Source organism: Orbicella faveolata, unplaced genomic scaffold (assembly GCF_042242905.1).
Source record: "Orbicella faveolata isolate gen_17 unplaced genomic scaffold, um_ofav_v1 contig_24, whole genome shotgun sequence".
NCBI classification, from domain to species: Eukaryota; Metazoa; Cnidaria; class Anthozoa; order Scleractinia; family Merulinidae; genus Orbicella; species Orbicella faveolata.
Window position 1 is genome coordinate 30,672,551 of NW_028301552.1, and position 16,486 is coordinate 30,689,036.

A 16,486-nucleotide genomic window follows, 5' to 3' on the forward strand; every position below is an offset into this window, starting at 1 on the left:
CTCTGTCTACTTGCCCGGGGCACCCGGCTAGGCGGGATAACTTTTTACCGTGTAAACGGTTTGTGCCGAGCTATCCCGGTTAGCCGAGGTGAGATAAACCGCGAAAACATGGCGGCACGAGGTGAATTTTTTCGTAGTTACCATTTGCCAGTGTTATCTCCCGAACAGAATGACAGTCAATCTGAAGAGATCAATGTAACATATTGAGTCTCAGGCAGGCCCGTGCCCGTGCAGGAAGCTGAAATAAGATGTCAAATAGTTTCTTTGGTCGGCCATTTTGTTTGTTGTGCTTAGCGGCCGCTCAAAAGACAGCCCACGCAGCCTACTCACTGTCCCGGTTAGGTGAGTTGCATGTAAAGGCGGACTACGTGTCAACCCTTCTAGCCGGGTAGTCCGGCTAGCCGGGGCACCCTCCCTCCATGTAAAACAGGCCCTTATTGCTGGTAGTACAAACACAAATGTAAAAAAGTTGTTTATTTCTTCGTTGTGGTAGCGTTAAGCTATTCTTGTTGTAGATCGAGCCAATTGAGAAATGGTGTCGCTGTTTACGACCTTTCTCTCCGTGATGTTTTAGAAGAATTGTCAAGAGAAAATGAGATGGAATTATTTATCTTGAGAATTGTATTTAAATTGTAATTTACGTTGTCAGTATCTTGTTGCTTGTTTTTCAGCCAATGGAAGTCAAATGTTATTTTACAAGTTCTATGAAAAAAATTTTCTTGGATTTGGTGGTCTCAAGCACAAACGGCTTTCGTCTTCTCCAGATATTTTTGCTGATGAATTAATGAAACAACCTTCAGTCAATGTTCCTGAAATATTTCCCCAGAGTAGAAGACTCAAAATAACATTATTGACCAAAACACTTTTATTTTCTAAAAGTTTCCTTGCATTTTTTGTCAATAAAATTTACGCTTTGTAGAGCAATTTTAATAGCAAAATTGCTTCAATTTTTTTTGTTTTATACCTACATTTTAAACACCATTTAAGATCAGTGTCGATGCTGATTTAAACTATTTGGTATTATCTTAAATAAGTTGCAAGTCAATAATGAAATATGAAGTAATATTCTTTCAAATCAATATTAAAAAGTAAGTTGCAAGACTCGGTCAACGCAGGAGTAATGATATGACTGAAATAATAAATTGAGGTACATAGCAACAATTTTACAAATACTTTTTTTTGAAAGGCGTTTTTTTGGACATTTTATGCTTATTAATGAAATCTCAACCTAGCTTTTTTTCTTCGCCTGGAAAGTGGGCCTCACTATAAAGAGCATTGTTTGTGTAATGCATGCCCCTTCTGAAAAATTAATAAAAATAAGGACCCAAGTCAGAATATCGCATTTATATCACGTTACAGACGCCAAATGTTTCATGCAAATCTTAATCCTTAACAACTTCGAACGCTGTTGCTCTTCATATCGTTCCTTCTTCGATTGGCTACTCAGTCCAGTCCATTCTTCGCTTTCCCCGGACGGAAAAGCGCGCGTTAAGAACTGACCAATGGCACTCTTGATGACAAACTCGGGTGTTTGACTCATCATACGAACTGGCACGCGTCTGGGAAGTGCCTCGTCCTTCTTTGTTGTCACTTTAGCGTACATCAATAGAAACTCTCGAATCATATTTACCTGGGCCAAGTTTTTGGCTTCGTCTCTATGCTGTGAAATTTCCGGGCAAGAGATGGCGAATTGCTTGCGCGAAACTTTTCTAGAAGACAAGGTGGATATATATCCCTTGGTAGTAGCAGGCCGAATGACTCTTGTTTCTCCTGTCTGTATTTCTAGCTTTGGCCTTCTAAGGATGGGAGAACTTACGCTTCTTTGCGTCTGAATTGACGTGTTGCTTACACACGATCTTGCTGACGAGATGCGCCTCGCTGTGGGAACTCTTTGTTCTTGACGTGCAAGGTTTCGTTGGCGCGCTCGAGGTTGCGGAGAACTGGTGGGAATGTGGCTTCTCTCGGACGTTACAGTTCCTGCGCTCGTTGAGCGCTCGCGGTTTACCGAAACTTGCCGAGAATTCGCCGATTTAACACTTCGCACGTCGCCGTCTTGCGATTCCTCCACTGCTTTGTCGTTTTCCACTAATTGTTCCATTTGTTCTTGTCGATATTGATCGGCAGTTGCATCCTGTTGTTCACTGATTGTTTTCTCAAGATTTGCTATGTCATATCCCGACTCGGATCTTACAAAACGCACGCTGCTTCTTCGTCTCTTGATTATATTTTGCAGCGATTCCTTCAACTGCGGATCAGTGAGTTTGTTGAGCACCTCTTTTTCTTTCAATGAAATCTCTTCCGGAGGATATATCTTTTCGGGATCTACTACTACATGTTCTGCCTCACCTGTGATAAAAGACGCTTCTTCGCTGCTGCAGTTAGAGTTTTCCACATCCGATTTGTTATCAATGTCAATTTCTGGAATTGGAGTCTCGTTTTTAAGATTTGTACGAGCTATTGATGTAGAATTCTTCCCTAAGTCCATTTCTGCATAATCCTCGACGTTTTTTTCCACAGTTATGCGAGGAGTTGGAGCGGCCATGTGCCTGCTATAAAGATTTCTCGTAAACTCATTTAAGCAGCTTGGGATTTGTTTCTTGGAGTTTGATGGTGCCCCTCGCGATTCTTTTCTGCAGTACTTTTTCTGCTTTTCAATTCTCTTCGTAAAAACTTCTGTATGAGCTAAAGAGTTTGAAACTCTTCCTAAAGACTTCGCCGAGCTACCTCGCTCACCTCGGGCTTGTTTTCTTGTTGAAAGTTGTTTCAATCTTCCTTCGGGACATACTGTGTTATAGCCGTCATTTTTCAGTTGATTTTGCAAACTTTTTCGCATGGACTTCATTTCAAAGATGACCTCGTGTGGATCTCTTACTTCTCCCGATGTCGGAAATTCGTGTACCGTGCTAGCCTGGTGTAACCTTTCCAAAATGGCCACTTTCTTTGCGTTGCTAGCGACCATCTTTTCACTGGCTAAATTTAAACGGTTAACAACGCTCCCTAAAGTAACATTTTCTCCCTCTCGCTCTTTGTACTTTCTGCTTGTAGTTGAAGCGTCCATTACTCTGCCTTGCGAAATCATTACTTTCCAGGAATTGTAATGGTTTAATCAACAATTATGGCAAATAAACACATTACTTTGACAAATCGTCTCTTTGTACGTTGTAACGTTGCGCCAACGTTGCACATTCAGTTGTTTCAGCGCGCCAAGCGACAATTTAATCGACGAAATTCGGTGCTGTCACTTTGTTGTTCCTGTTGTTCGTCTACCCGTTGGTTGCTACGCTGGTTGGTAAAACCTATCGACTGAAGAACTTTGGCGCTGCAGTCATCCCGAGAAAGCACACTTTTAAACGGAGATTTCTTTCAGAAAAGTTGTTCTCTCAATGCTCTCGATTAAGGGCCACACATTCGCACAAGTTGAACTAAGCCTTGGTAGATAGTAAATATATCACACGATTTCACATGAAAATTAGCGTTGCCTTTAGAGTGTTCTGACTAATTGAACCTCATTTGCACGTTAATCCCAAGCCGGAGATTAAGCTACAATTGTTCAGACGACGACAGCTTGTTTTTATGCGTAATTCTTTTGTATTATGGTGGCACAAATGGACAAAGCGCGATTCAACATGACTGTTTTATATCTTTTATTCTTGTGTCATTGCTGAAAGAACTGTTTTTCGGATGTTGTAAGCCTGAACGTTACAGCTGTCTCAATCGCGTAAGATTAGAAGAGCTTATGTTGCGAGGCTCTCAATGAAATCAGTTTACATTTACGTGATACATGACACGGTATTGTTTGTGTACCTAGAGAGAAATCAAGGCTTAACATCTCTGCCCGTTAAACAAACATTACTTCAGCGAAGCTCATGAGGATGACAGGGATGTCATCGTTAATTAACGGGCTTTAATGCAAAGGAATGATCATGGGAAAGATATTGAAACAAATTTAACAACCTCATTTGGCAAGTAGTTGAGATTGAGTGGAAACGGCCGATTTTGAACGCTGAATGCTACAGTCTATTAACTTGTCGAGTGATTTCCGCAGTTGAAACAGACGCGGCAACCCTCGCAATTGCGTGTACGTGGACATTAATAAATTGATTTTGCAGAAGCAGCCGCACAAAGCTACAAACGTTCACTGTGTTATGTTGTAGTTTTTAGGAAGGTTGAGCGTTTTAAAGGTGCTTAATTTAAGAGGTTCTTTAATTAGTTATCGTGAGAAGTCGAAACAAGAGAAGAAAATCTGCTATCAAATTTTTAGGGTGATCGCCTTTAGTAACAGATCTTGCGCGCAAAATTGCACTCGGGTTTTGAGCGTTGTAGACTAATTTTTCTCGCCCCAAGGTCCGCTTTCCAAGCGCGTAGAAGTCTTAGAATTAGAAGCGAGCTGCACTGTAGAGTGTAGAATAGATTAATTACAGAACGTGTATACTAAGGTGAAAGCCACCAGAGTCGCTGGCTCTTTTTATTCATTAAGAGTTTCACATTAACCGATGACCCCACTTGGGAAATAATTAATTGCTTCCGTCTCTGTATCACTTTGTTTAATCGCCTGAGTACTTTTGTTTAACGGGATTTGTACAAACAATACTTTAGAAATCTCGAGAGTGATGCGTGCCTTGGTATGCAAACACGATACACCGATGTGTTTGTTTTCTGTCCGTAGTAAGGGGTAAACATTTCAAAGTTTAAGTTTGCGAAAAATTCAACAACGGCGTGTAGTTTGAAAGAAACTAGCAGTTGGAAAGGTTGTTGTGCTCTTGATTTTTTCCAGCGACACATTTTTTGTACAATTTTTGGTTGACGCGCGTTGAAATCACCTCGCGTGTGTGTTGGATTTGAAAATGGAACAAGAAATATTGGAGTTATATCACACTTCTGGAGACCCTGCGCAAGGCAAGCGAGAAGCCAGCGAATGGCTAGATCTTAAAAGTCGAGTGGAAGAAGACAAATTCCGTAAATTAAGCGTTGATTTGGAAAGGAGAAGGGCATGGAGGTTTCTTTACCACGCAGAGGAAGAGAGAAAAGTGGTTAAAGAATTGAATAACTTGCAGAGAGACAAGCTTCGATTTGAACGAGAGAAGCAACTCCGTCAGCGCAATTCCTTTTCATCCTCGCGTGAAAGGCGGCATTCACTGAGGACGCCATTGTCAGAAGTCAACACACAGCTACCGATGAACCAGAAGTCGTTTGGTGGCTCTGCTTCGCTGGCTTTCGATCCCACATTAAAAAAAAGTTCTCGCCCTTCACGAAGAACAAGCAACGAACAGACCGTAAGCTATGGTACGGTTAGAAAGGCTTCGGAGGATTTGAGCGCGTCAAACAGTTTTCCTTACCTTGACGAGGAAGATGTGCAGCAATTTCAGAAGTCGTGCAAGTCTGCCGCGAAAAGCGAGTGCCGACGCTGGGGAACCGTGTGGTTTTACGCAAAGAAAGAGCAAGACATCGCCAACGAGAGTGAAAAACGTTGGACCGCGCTTTTACTCAAAACCGAAAAAGAGAAAATGAGAATTTTAAGCGAAAAAGGAGTTGCTCTTCTAGAATTCGGATTGGAGAGGAATCCTCAAAGTGGAAACTTTGGAAATGACACTAGAAATACTTCGAAAAGCGCGAGAGTGGAAAATGGTGTTAAAATGCCGGACAAAAAGAGGAAAAACTCCAAAGAAACTGCAATGGGATATACAGAAGACGAGAGGTTAACTTGCCACAAAGCGTTTAGCCTTCCCCAAGCAATTGCTCGAGAGCAGGAAGAGGAAAGCTCTACAGATGAAGTGTCCCAAAACAAATCAAGGCTGTCCTCAGTAGATTGCAAACATATCACCTCAACCTTACTTGAAGAAGGCGCTCAAGAGAAAGGCTACAAAACGTTCAAAGAAGAGTCGAACAGTTTTACCGGAAGAACAAACTGAAACTTCGAAAAATACCTCTGTTTATCGCGTGCCAGTTATTTCTGAACTCGAGATGGAAAAGGGCAGTTCCACTTCAAGTGAGGAATCGGAAAACTATCCCAGACGAAAACGAGCTGTTTTCTTTTTGCCTAGCTTGACGAAGGAAATGATTTAGAAGTTAAAGGAGCTACGTCACGCGGTTTTCGCATCTTGAGAAGTTTAGCCGAAATTTTTCAAATTCGTCGTTTGTAATCCGTATCAATCTTCCACATCCTTGTTCCTTTATAGTTTATTATTATCTCTATAGCGTCTGTATACCTTAGTAAACTATCATTTTGAGGTTTTCGCAGTTAATTTAAAGGTAATTTTGTACGATACGTGGCCAAAATACCTCATACCTGAATACCGTGTCTGAGCTCCTTTAAGGTATTCAAGCACAGGTGACGGAAATTCAAAAAAAGGGAAGTTCATTAAAAATCTCTGGAATTTTTTAAAATTATTTAAGCCATATTGATATAAAACTGCATTTGCTTTCTCAATATCGTGCCACTGTGCATGACAAACATCGCTGACATTTTTGTCTGCATGGCTAATGAGTTTGAGCAGTAGTTTAAATAAACGTTCAATTATTTGTTTGCAACAGTTTTCTCCCATTAAGACTTCTCGCTTCAAACTTCATTATGCCATTGTAATGTTAAGTATCCACCTACTTTCAAGCTTTTTCACCACCACTCTCATAAACCGCCGAAAGATAACTTCGCGACGGATCGGATCGGATCGGAAGGGATCGGTATCGAAGGTTGGAAAATCTTGATCCGACTGCACTGATTAATTTAGCTTAAGAACAGTGGCATTTAAAAAATAAATGACCTTGTGATCCTATCCGAGTCCGTCTGGTCGATCCGTTCAATTTTCTCAATGCTCAGTTAATTCGTTTCCTGTTGGAATCGAAGATAGCCATTAGCTATTTGCTCGCATTTGCCAACAGCCTCTCCAAGGTGGCTAGCTAACGCTATTTTCACAAGTGAATCATTTATGAGACAAGTTTTACCCGATCAAAATAGCTCTCTGTTTATTTGTTCTATTTTTGCGTGTTGATACGGAACAACACGCGACAAGTTACCTACTGAAACAATTCGAACTTCGCAAAGTAAAAGAGTCGTGGTTTTTAATTAATATGAAAGCAACTTTCCAAGGACCTACCAGAAACGTTTCTTCGATGAATGTGTTAATAGGTGAAAAAGTACCAGAATGACCTATGATCGATGGTATTGTTTTTATATCCAAAACAGATTCCCATAACTTTTCGCACGATTTCATCATGGGTGTGCTAGCCAGAATTTTTACAACTCTTTTTCAGTTTTTTAAAGGTGAAAGGTTTTTTAAAAGGTAAATCACATGAATCATGCGGAGTTATCTTTATATACCATAAACATATTTCTAGTACAACTATTGCAGCACCTTTTGGGACTGATTTTTAGAGCCACGTTTACCGCAAACGGCAAACGGCTAGAGGTCACGTGACCAGAGCTAGAGGAGGTATTCGAACGTCAAGAGGTAGGTCAGTTTACCTCAAACTTCATTGCCTTAAATTTTATTTTATACCAAGTACAAATGTTGAGATAGAATAAAGTAACCCTTTTTCTATAAGTTGGTTATAATTTTTAGGCAAATAAGCCATTACCTAGCCTTTTGCTGTTCTGTGTAGAAAGGCACTATCCTACACATAACTGGAAATCCAATATGGCGGCGGTTTAAGTTGAATTTGTGTTTTTGATGCTTTATTTTAAAAAGCTACACATGTTACAAAGCATACAATTTTCTTGTCTAGTGTTTTTTTTTTTTTTTTTTTGATGGCGTAATTTTGACAGTTTCCAATGCATTGACAGGATAATGTCCATTCGCTCCAATTTGCTACAATCTAAATCGACCAAACGTCTAAACGGCGAACGGCCGGAAACGTCTAACCTAAAACCGTAGTTACACGTTTGCGGTAAACGTCGATCTTAAGTTCTCTATTGAAGCGATACTGAACCGGCTGCAAAATCGCGCGGCCAGAGTCGATCGTTTTAAAATTGCCTTTTGATTCGAGCTCAAGAATTTTTAAAATAAATTATCGACAAGTTGTATAAACGTTGCTCAGAAACAATAGACGTTACTGCATAATGTTTTGAGTAATTCAAAAACTTAGCTCGGTGTCAGTTAGAACAACTTTTCGGCCCTCCACATGTAAAAACTATACATTTAGTTAGCAACAATTATTTGTTATCGACAAGCAGAATGTGAAAAGAGTTGTCTACAGCTGAACGCTAATTTTTAAGTTATCCACAACTAAGACGTTTGCCTTTTCAAAAAATGAAATTGCTTTAGTTAGTTTTTGACCGTTTTCCATTGTGTGGGAATCATTGTTTAGTTGTGGACAACTAACTAATCTCGCCAAACAGAGTGAGATCTGGGCGTGAGATTAACAACTAGCGAAACTGCTTTCTCAGTGGACATTGGTTTGAGCATGCGCATTGTGTTTGAGCATGCGTATTGAGCGTTATTTCCCAAGGCCTCTCTAACCCGATTTGGACATCGACAACTAAGAACCCCGATGCGTGAAATGCCCACATCGGACACAATTTGTTGTCGACAACTAAACGTCTAATCTGTTACAGTGACTCTAATCTGTTACAGTGACTCTTCTCTGGAAGAATCTGCCCAAGGCATGAGAAATGCTTGCGCTACTGGACAGTTTAAACAATATCATCGGAATTTCCACTCGGCAGTCACGTTATTTGAGCAGTTTCTTTTTTATTTTTTTTTGTTACCTTTTAACTTTGATGATTATATTATGTTGTTACATTAAATATATATTAAAAAAACAACTGTATGCATAAAAAACTATGCGCACCACACAAGAGATGCTGTGAATATTTATGTCTTGACTTTTATGACAGCACTAGTTTATTTTTCATAGGTAAAATATTTCATCAATAGTTGGTAGTATTTATGTTTCTTCATTTTTGAGAAAGAGCCTTACCCGAAGGCAGGGATTTTTGTTTTGAATAATGATGATGTATGGCTGGCTACAAGTTTCAATTCTCAAAATGATCAATTCACAAAACGTGCTCGCTGGTTCGGCACTGCGCTTGCTTTTGTGATGTCGCAACCCACATTAAAGAGCATCGCTGGTTAGAGCAAATATATCAATTCTTCTCGAATTACTACTACACGTATAACTATATTTGTCGTAATTCTGTCTTATCCGTTTTATTAACTTGAGGTCCTTGTGCGACTAACGTATTATAGCTTTTAACTAAATTTCGTATTCAATTTGATATCGTTGCCTAAAACAGCGACTTCCAGATTTGAACAGCTTTGCGAATTCTTAGATAGGCAGCGTGTTAGTTAGCTATTTTCTGCTGATGTTTGTGCAAAGATAAAATAACAATAGGGAGGGAAAATTAACGTTGAAACAGCTGCATTTGTGGTTTGTTTTGCAAATTGCTTTAATGGACCTTTCTTTGTTGAGAATTCTGTTGTTAACTCGTAGCTTTTACTCCGTATCATAGACCTTGAAACATCGTCTGGAAGAAACAGCGATATCCGTGAATGTGTATGCCGCTAAAACGCGTTCCTGAACGTGCTGTAACCATTTCACTCTGAGCGAGTTGAACTGATCATACGCTTCGACAGGGAACCAATCAAATGGTGCTAAGCTTGTGAAATTCAAATATAAGCTAACCACACACTGTTAACGACGGAAAACAAACATAGCTCAAAAAATAAGCGCAGTGTTAACTTTTTATGTTTGGCGAAAACGGGCAACTGCAGAATGAACTTCAAAGTTAATTATTTTGGCGTCTTTTAAGCGAAATTCTCGCACTTGGTTCTGAAGGATAAAAAACATCGACAAAAGAGATGTCCTTACATGAATTATCAAGGAAAAAAAACACCCGTTAAAACAGTTGATCCATTAAAGCTAAGCTTCTTAATTTAAATACGGCAAGCTCATTATATCCATTTTGTTTTTATCGTGGGGATTTACCAAATGTTTCTTCGCGGTATTTCTAATAGAAATCGGTTGACTTCCAGTAAAGGTCAAAATATTTTTTCAACATTGTGCTCATTCGTGGAACTGTAACGGCAAAACACGCCCAGCGACTAAAAGAGTATATATTTTTTTGCATTTTACTTTCCTTCCGGCGTTTTCTAATATCTGTCACATTACACTTGATACCTGTTTTTACAATTTTTTTGCTATAAACATTTTACTTTCTCTGTCATCGAATCATCGAGTACTGAGTCCTTGGGAATTAAATGCGTTGCCTCACAACCGCACATGATATGGGTCGCGCGAACTGCAGTGGTGTAGAAGTAGAAATAAAAAGGAATACATTAGATTGTTAAGGGGGAGTCTACAACCTGCTGGGTCAGCCTGTGTAATAGTGAATTAATTAAAAGATCCAGTCGATAGTACGTTAAATGAAAAAAAAAAAAAAAAAAAAAAAAAACCTTTTATCAGATAGTGACATTCTTGATAGAATGCCTACTGGCAAGACTAGGACATACGAACACTTTGTTTTTGACATGTTTTTCTTTTGGCAGAAAACTCCTATCATTCCTATCAACGATATTTGCTTTGGAAAAAAATAAAAATAATTACGGACTGTCGGGATATTGGAAGGAGATCGGAACGTTCGTAAATTCCTGGAATGTGCTTATTTTAATTAAATCGCTCAATGGTGTAATATCAGGCGAAAGATGTTCTCCGTGTTAATTTTAACGAACTAAACCTAAGTTGGCGCTTGTTTTATTTTTCTTTCTCCACTGCCAACTTGGCTCGAGTAGATGAAAGCTTTCGTCTCGGACTGATTGTCAAACAGTATTATTTATTGTTACGTATAAAAATATACTTGCGTTACTCTAGAATTAAATTAATGTTGTATAATTTTCTTACCCGTTTGGTTTTAAAATGGCAGGCCAAATTTTAGTTTTCGTAAGACAAAGAGTATCGTAGGTCGCATTTCTGTCCTAACCATGTATAAGCAGTTTACTAAGCAAAATGTTGAAACTGAAGAGGCAATTAAAAAGGAAATATAAAATAGAGACGAGCATCATCTTTCCGTGAGCCTTGTTTGAGTATTCCATCGCTGAAAAACCACTGATACCTTTGTCTCAGTTGATGTACGAAGCGTAGACCTCTGTAGTATCTATTTTATCTTCGTCACTGTCATAACATATATTTTGATTGTATGAAGTTCTCGAAGTATTTTCTCTTTCTTCACTCAAGTTATGTTCGTGTTCTAATGGCGTGGGATTTGACGGCCTGTCCGAAGCAACGTCCGTCGAAGAGAAACTGTGATATTCCTCAGTGCTTTTATCTCGTGGAATTGCTATGGTGCCGTTACTACGGTTTTGAGAATTTCGTCCGTAAGACGCGCGTGGCCGCTCGCGGTCTCGGGGCCGCGCGATTTTCGGTGTGCTGTAAATGTCTGGAACTTTCGGCTTGCCAAGGGACGCAAGTTCCTCGATTCCACGAAATTCTTTTCCTTTCAGAAGTGTCGGTCTGCTGAGGACCACGTCGCCCTCTACAGATCTGTGTTTTCTCTGAGTCCGATGCGGTTCGAATCCGAAGTTTGAATCAGAACCGGAATCACTGAGAGAATCTTGCATTTTTCCATTCAAAGGAGGAAGTCTTTTCAATTTGTCACTGCTTATGTTTAAAACTGGATTTGCGGGGTTTTTAAGCAGTCGTTCTTGCTCTACAATCAGCCGCAAAACTGCGGTTGATTCCTCGTCGTTGAATTTACTTCGCGGAGGAATTCTGCGGCAGTTATCAGTTGAATTCTCCATGCTTCGTGGGCTCTTGTCTTACATGCATCACCTCTAGTGATTCGCACGTTGTGTTTTAACCTGTTGATAAAAGGAAATTTTGCCTTGTGAGATCATTGCATTTGTAACACAACACTGGTTATTGGAGCACTATCAGTGACAATTTGACCGGAACGTATGACTGAAGATGAAGCCAATTTTCAGTGCTTGAATCTAAGTTTCCGTTAAAGACGCGGTGTTTGAAATATTTCCTTCGCTTTGGTTTTCTTGCAAATGTGTTACTAAATCCGAACTAAAAAAACAAAAGCAATTATGATCACGGAATTTTACCTGTCAAGCCGGGATGAAGCGCTGCGCCGAAAATTGATGGATTAATTTAAAACCGGAGCACGGCATTTTAGTGAAGGGATCGTACTACCTTCTGTTGTTATCGCATGAAAAATTCACCAGTACGTGATGGGTGTCGAGCTGTTTTGTTTAAGTTGCCATGAAAATCGTCTGGCGGGCGTTACGCATCCTGGCTGGTGAATCGACTTTTGTATGGTAAAAACAATTATTTTTCCATTTATGATGCATTCTTGGTCACGTTAATTAGGTGTTAAAACTCACCATTTGCAGCTCTGTATTATGGCACTGCGACCCAGATGTACATTGGCCCTCGTTTTCCCGAATTTATAAAGTTAGTTCGTTGCCTCGCTTTATCATAGCTAGTCACTGGAAGATAGCTTCTGTTATGAAGTTCTTGACAGGGAGTGTTAATTGTTATTATTCAAGGTCGACTCTTTCGGCTTTGTGACGCTGTTCGCATATAGCACATCCCCCCAGGATGTTGTTAAAAACAACCTTGCCGACAGCTGCACGTATGGAAGCACACTGTTTATCTTTCTTGTTGCCACGGAAACAAAACACAGGCGACTGCCTTCTCATCAAGGCCGAAAATCAGCCTCGATCTTAGATTTCGGTAACAGTCTAGCGGCTCTTAGTGTTTGCCACGATGTGATTAAAACAAAAATACGCACTCGTTGCGAATAGTTATTTATCTAAAAGACGACACCCTTGAGAATGGCCAAATTGTATTTCAATTTCGTATCAGTCTGATGTTGCACATATGTCAACATGTGCAACAGCTTCATAAATTTGAACCTCTCAATAGATTGTTTGTTGGCAAGTATAGTTTAAAAAAAATATCAGACGACTTACTGCGTAGCCATAGCCAACTAAGCCATCTTGTGAAACATTTTTCGGAACTGGCTTTTGCAACAATTTTGCCTTGTCTTTGTACTCTGAACTCGGATTTTCTCCGCATACGAAAGCGGAAGAAGTATAAGTATAATCCCTAGCTGTAGACTAGTCCCAGTGAATCCTTTGAGAGAGTATCTGCTAAAAAATTCTCGATTTTTGTGAAATTCACTCACGATGTATTCAACAATGTATGAGCAGAAGTGAAAAATCGATGAAAGTCGAAAAAATAACGTTCTCTCAAAGAATTTAAAGATAGTAACAACTGTTATTTGTTATTATTCTTAAAGATTATTTTCGGTTTGTGACCAATGTTTTAAAACCCAGTTTTATTTGTATTTCAATGGAAAATTCACGAAGGAAAGTTCGAAAGCACCCCTTGACGAAAGTCGCGTCATCACGTTAGAAAGCCAAAATATCGAATTGTTCTAAAACCACGTGTTTTACGTCAAGCATCTTCTAAAAGTTCAAGGTTGAAGCTTTGTAGAGCTACTCCACTTGATGTTATATGCGTTTTCTTTCCCCTGAGGGTCAAAATTGTGTTTGATGCGAAAAACAAAACAAACTAAACCCTTTACCTTCAATGTGCTTTTTCAAAACCACAATTATATAGCGACGAGTGGGGAACATTTAAGTTGCGCCCCCAACCCACCTCGTTTTGTTTCTTACCTGGTGTTTTCCTAAGTCAGTCAAATTGCTGCAAAGACGTTAATCTTGCCGAGAAATTTCAGTATGTCTTGTAAACGCGACTCTCACGAGGATATTCAAGCGTTCCCCGGCCCCTTATTACGTCACCGGAACTCTTTCTTGAAACTACAGCTATTTTACATCTTAAAATGTCTCAAATTACTTGAGAAAATTATCTGGCGGCGTGCTGGACGAATGAGATTGCAACTATTCAAACCTGCACTCGACCGTCGTGGCAAAATTTCAAAAGCCTTAAGCGAAGGAAGTAGCTCATGAAACTCCGAGCGCTAGATGGTATCTGCCTCGAAAAAAGACTAGCTTCAAAATTTGATTTTTTTCCCGCGTGGGTTTGACTTGAAACCAAAAGAGGTCAAAAACCATTAGGTATCGAACCTAAAAGATGTGAAATTTTTGTGTTTCGCGCAGCTTTCTTCGAGTTCAAACATTTAATTAACGAAAGAAATAGACTTCGACTAAGCCTATATACAGAGAAGTCTCTTGGCCCTGGGGCCGTACCTTATCGACTGCATTTTAAATAGATCATTACAAGGCTTCATTACTGACTGCAGGTGAAGATACATTTTCGTCGATAGAGTTGCCTTAAGTTGTAAATAAACTTTTGCTCAAGATTTTCCTTATACTTTGGCACGAAACAGCTTGTTGAAATTAAAATGAAAAGCCTAAAAGGATAAATCGATCAGTATTAAGAAATTATATGCTGTTTTGGGTTTACAACAATTTTGATCTCATACAGACTGTATTTTCTTTTATTTCGCCACAGGAATTTTAATGCCGTTTTATTCTTTTTTTTTTTTTTTTTTGAGTTATGAATATTTTGTGTTAGGTTTCGAAAGTAAATTTTTCTCCAATAAGGGCAACAGTGATAGTTGTTGCGGATGGAAATCTATCATTTTCGTTGTTTCTTTTTTTGTTTGAAATTAAAAATCTTTCGTTGCTAGTATCAAGATTATTCAAATGGAGCTTAAAATTAAAGTGTGAGTTTTAAAAATTTTTAGATTAGTACTTGCTGTCATGGAGAGTAGAGATGGATATAACAAGGGAGTCGCTAGCTCCCCTGGGGTTACCTCTGCCGTAATTATTTGTGAAGCCAAAATGATTAACATGCTAAATAAGCAGGAATTGAAAGATAAAAAAAAAAATGGTAATTTTGCTTTGAAGCGTACCTGCTTACACTTTCAATGTGATTTATACGTACTTTAAAAGTTTGGGAATTCGTGCCAGCGAAGTTCGTGCTTTTAACAGAACGTCAAAAAAGATGTTCTGTAATCATAGATTAATGCTTTTTCTTATGTGTCCACAAGGGGTGGAATCGTTACGAAATAGCTCTGAAAATAACCGCGGCAAAAACTAGAACCAGACTGATGAACCATAGAATTAAATGAGGCGACCGTTGCTGGCGTTCCTAGACTTTTGGGTGAATTATTTTTAATCAAACCGAAGGAAAAAAACAAACGACAAAAAAAAAAAAACTACAATAAAATTGTACTACATCCATTTTCCTTTTTTTTTTGTTTTGTTTTTTTTTTGCATTTTTAGTTTGTGAACCAAGACACGACGAAGACTCTTACCTGTTATACCGAAAGAATATATTTCGACAATGTAATCTTGGTTGATAATTTATTTTCTTGCCACTCTGGTTCAGAAGTGTTTGCAAAATTATTAAAGAGAAGCAACTAAAAACTGAATGAAAAATCCTGCCAGTTTTTGTTTAAATATTACATAAGCAAATTAAAATGTTTTCCTTTCCATTCACCGTAGTCACGGAACATATTCTTGGTTCAATATCATTATGCTATACTGAAACAAACCTGTTGACAATTTCTTTGGGATAAAAAATGTCTTTTTTCTAGTCTAAGAAAGAAAAAAACCGTTCTCCTTCCTAAATTAAACGAGTTAAATTAACATAATTTTTTTTGAAACATTCGATGGCATTAGCTTTTATTCCTTTTATGAACCGAGCCGGCTTTTAGAGAAATGTGGAGTTACACAGATGTTAATTTGCTTACATCAAAAGAAAAAAATAATTAGTTTTTCCTTAGATTCGTCCAAACCCAACACAAACAACTTCTAACTTTCAAGCTCCTTGTTGATGTATCACCTCCACACCCGTTGTATGGTGAAAAAAATTATCACAGTTTTAAAAGGAATATTCGGTAACGAAAGCGCTTGCCGATTCGACAAGACCTCTCACGAAATATGTCTTCTCGTATTAATTTGCCTTTTCTTAATTGCTTAGGTTCTGAACAACTTAAGATACAAATAAATTTACGTTCAATTTTCAACTGTTTTCAATTGTTGAAAACAAAAAAAGAAAAAAAAAAAGAAAAAGAAAACAGTCAGAAAATGTCTTACCTGTCACCGCTCCATGTAAAAGAACAATTGTGAAAAATGACACGCCCGTAACAAACTCCACGGCTCTGATATAGAATTTCCTTTACTTAAATTATTCATGTTGTATTTTTAATTTGTTGGTGAAATTATCATTAAGTAAGAGAAATACTCGATTTTAGCCGATGTTTTTAAGAAGAAGAAATAATAAAGATCTTTTAATGGACCATATATTACTCGTGCGACATCCCGGCGCCATCATGAAAACGCCATGCACCCGAGCAGGCGAAATATATGGAAAGGATCACCCATAGTTGTTGGGATTTCCGTGCATTTTCTTTAAAAGAGATGCTTCAAATTATATATTGTATGATATAAAAATAGGTCAAAGGAAAAGAAAGGACAAAAGATAGGCCAATAAATCTGTGCAGATAAATGAATTTATTAGCCGTTATTTTCATGATGACTGCACGATATTCATGCATGGTAATACGTGTAAATTC

The 16,486-nt window shown here is 38.6% G+C and overlaps 2 protein-coding genes across 5 annotated transcripts; both read right to left on the bottom strand.

The window, feature by feature from the left end:
• Window positions 1–847: 847 nt before the first annotated feature.
• LOC110050831 (uncharacterized) lies at window positions 848–3,487 on the bottom strand. Its single transcript, XM_020756801.2, has one exon. It carries the CDS (start codon window positions 3,077–3,079, stop codon window positions 1,349–1,351), a length of 1,731 nt encoding a protein of 576 aa, XP_020612460.1. The 5' UTR covers window positions 3,080–3,487; the 3' UTR covers window positions 848–1,348.
• A 5,189-nt stretch (window positions 3,488–8,676) lies between these two features.
• LOC110050794 (uncharacterized) lies at window positions 8,677–16,068 on the bottom strand. Of its 4 annotated transcripts, none has more exons than XM_089290946.1 (2): window positions 16,008–16,068; window positions 8,677–11,789 (listed from the first exon to the last, which is right to left on the bottom strand). In XM_089290946.1, the coding sequence occupies exon 2, from the start codon at window positions 11,727–11,729 to the stop codon at window positions 11,052–11,054; it is 678 nt and encodes a 225-aa protein (XP_089147072.1). In that variant the 5' UTR covers window positions 11,730–11,789; window positions 16,008–16,068; the 3' UTR covers window positions 8,677–11,051. The 4 variants fall into 4 exon arrangements, with proteins under 4 accessions (XP_089147072.1, XP_089147070.1, XP_089147069.1 ...); XM_089290944.1 differs by lacking the exon at window positions 16,008–16,068 and adding an exon at window positions 13,617–15,982; XM_089290943.1 differs by lacking the exon at window positions 16,008–16,068 and adding an exon at window positions 12,318–12,957.
• Window positions 16,069–16,486: the final 418 nt, after the last annotated feature.

Coding starts and splice junctions, on each gene's coding strand:
- LOC110050794 (XM_089290946.1), bottom strand. CDS start 11,729: ATGGAGAATTCAACTGATAACTGCCGCAGAATTCCTCCGCGAAGTAAA.
- LOC110050831 (XM_020756801.2), bottom strand. CDS start 3,079: ATGATTTCGCAAGGCAGAGTAATGGACGCTTCAACTACAAGCAGAAAG.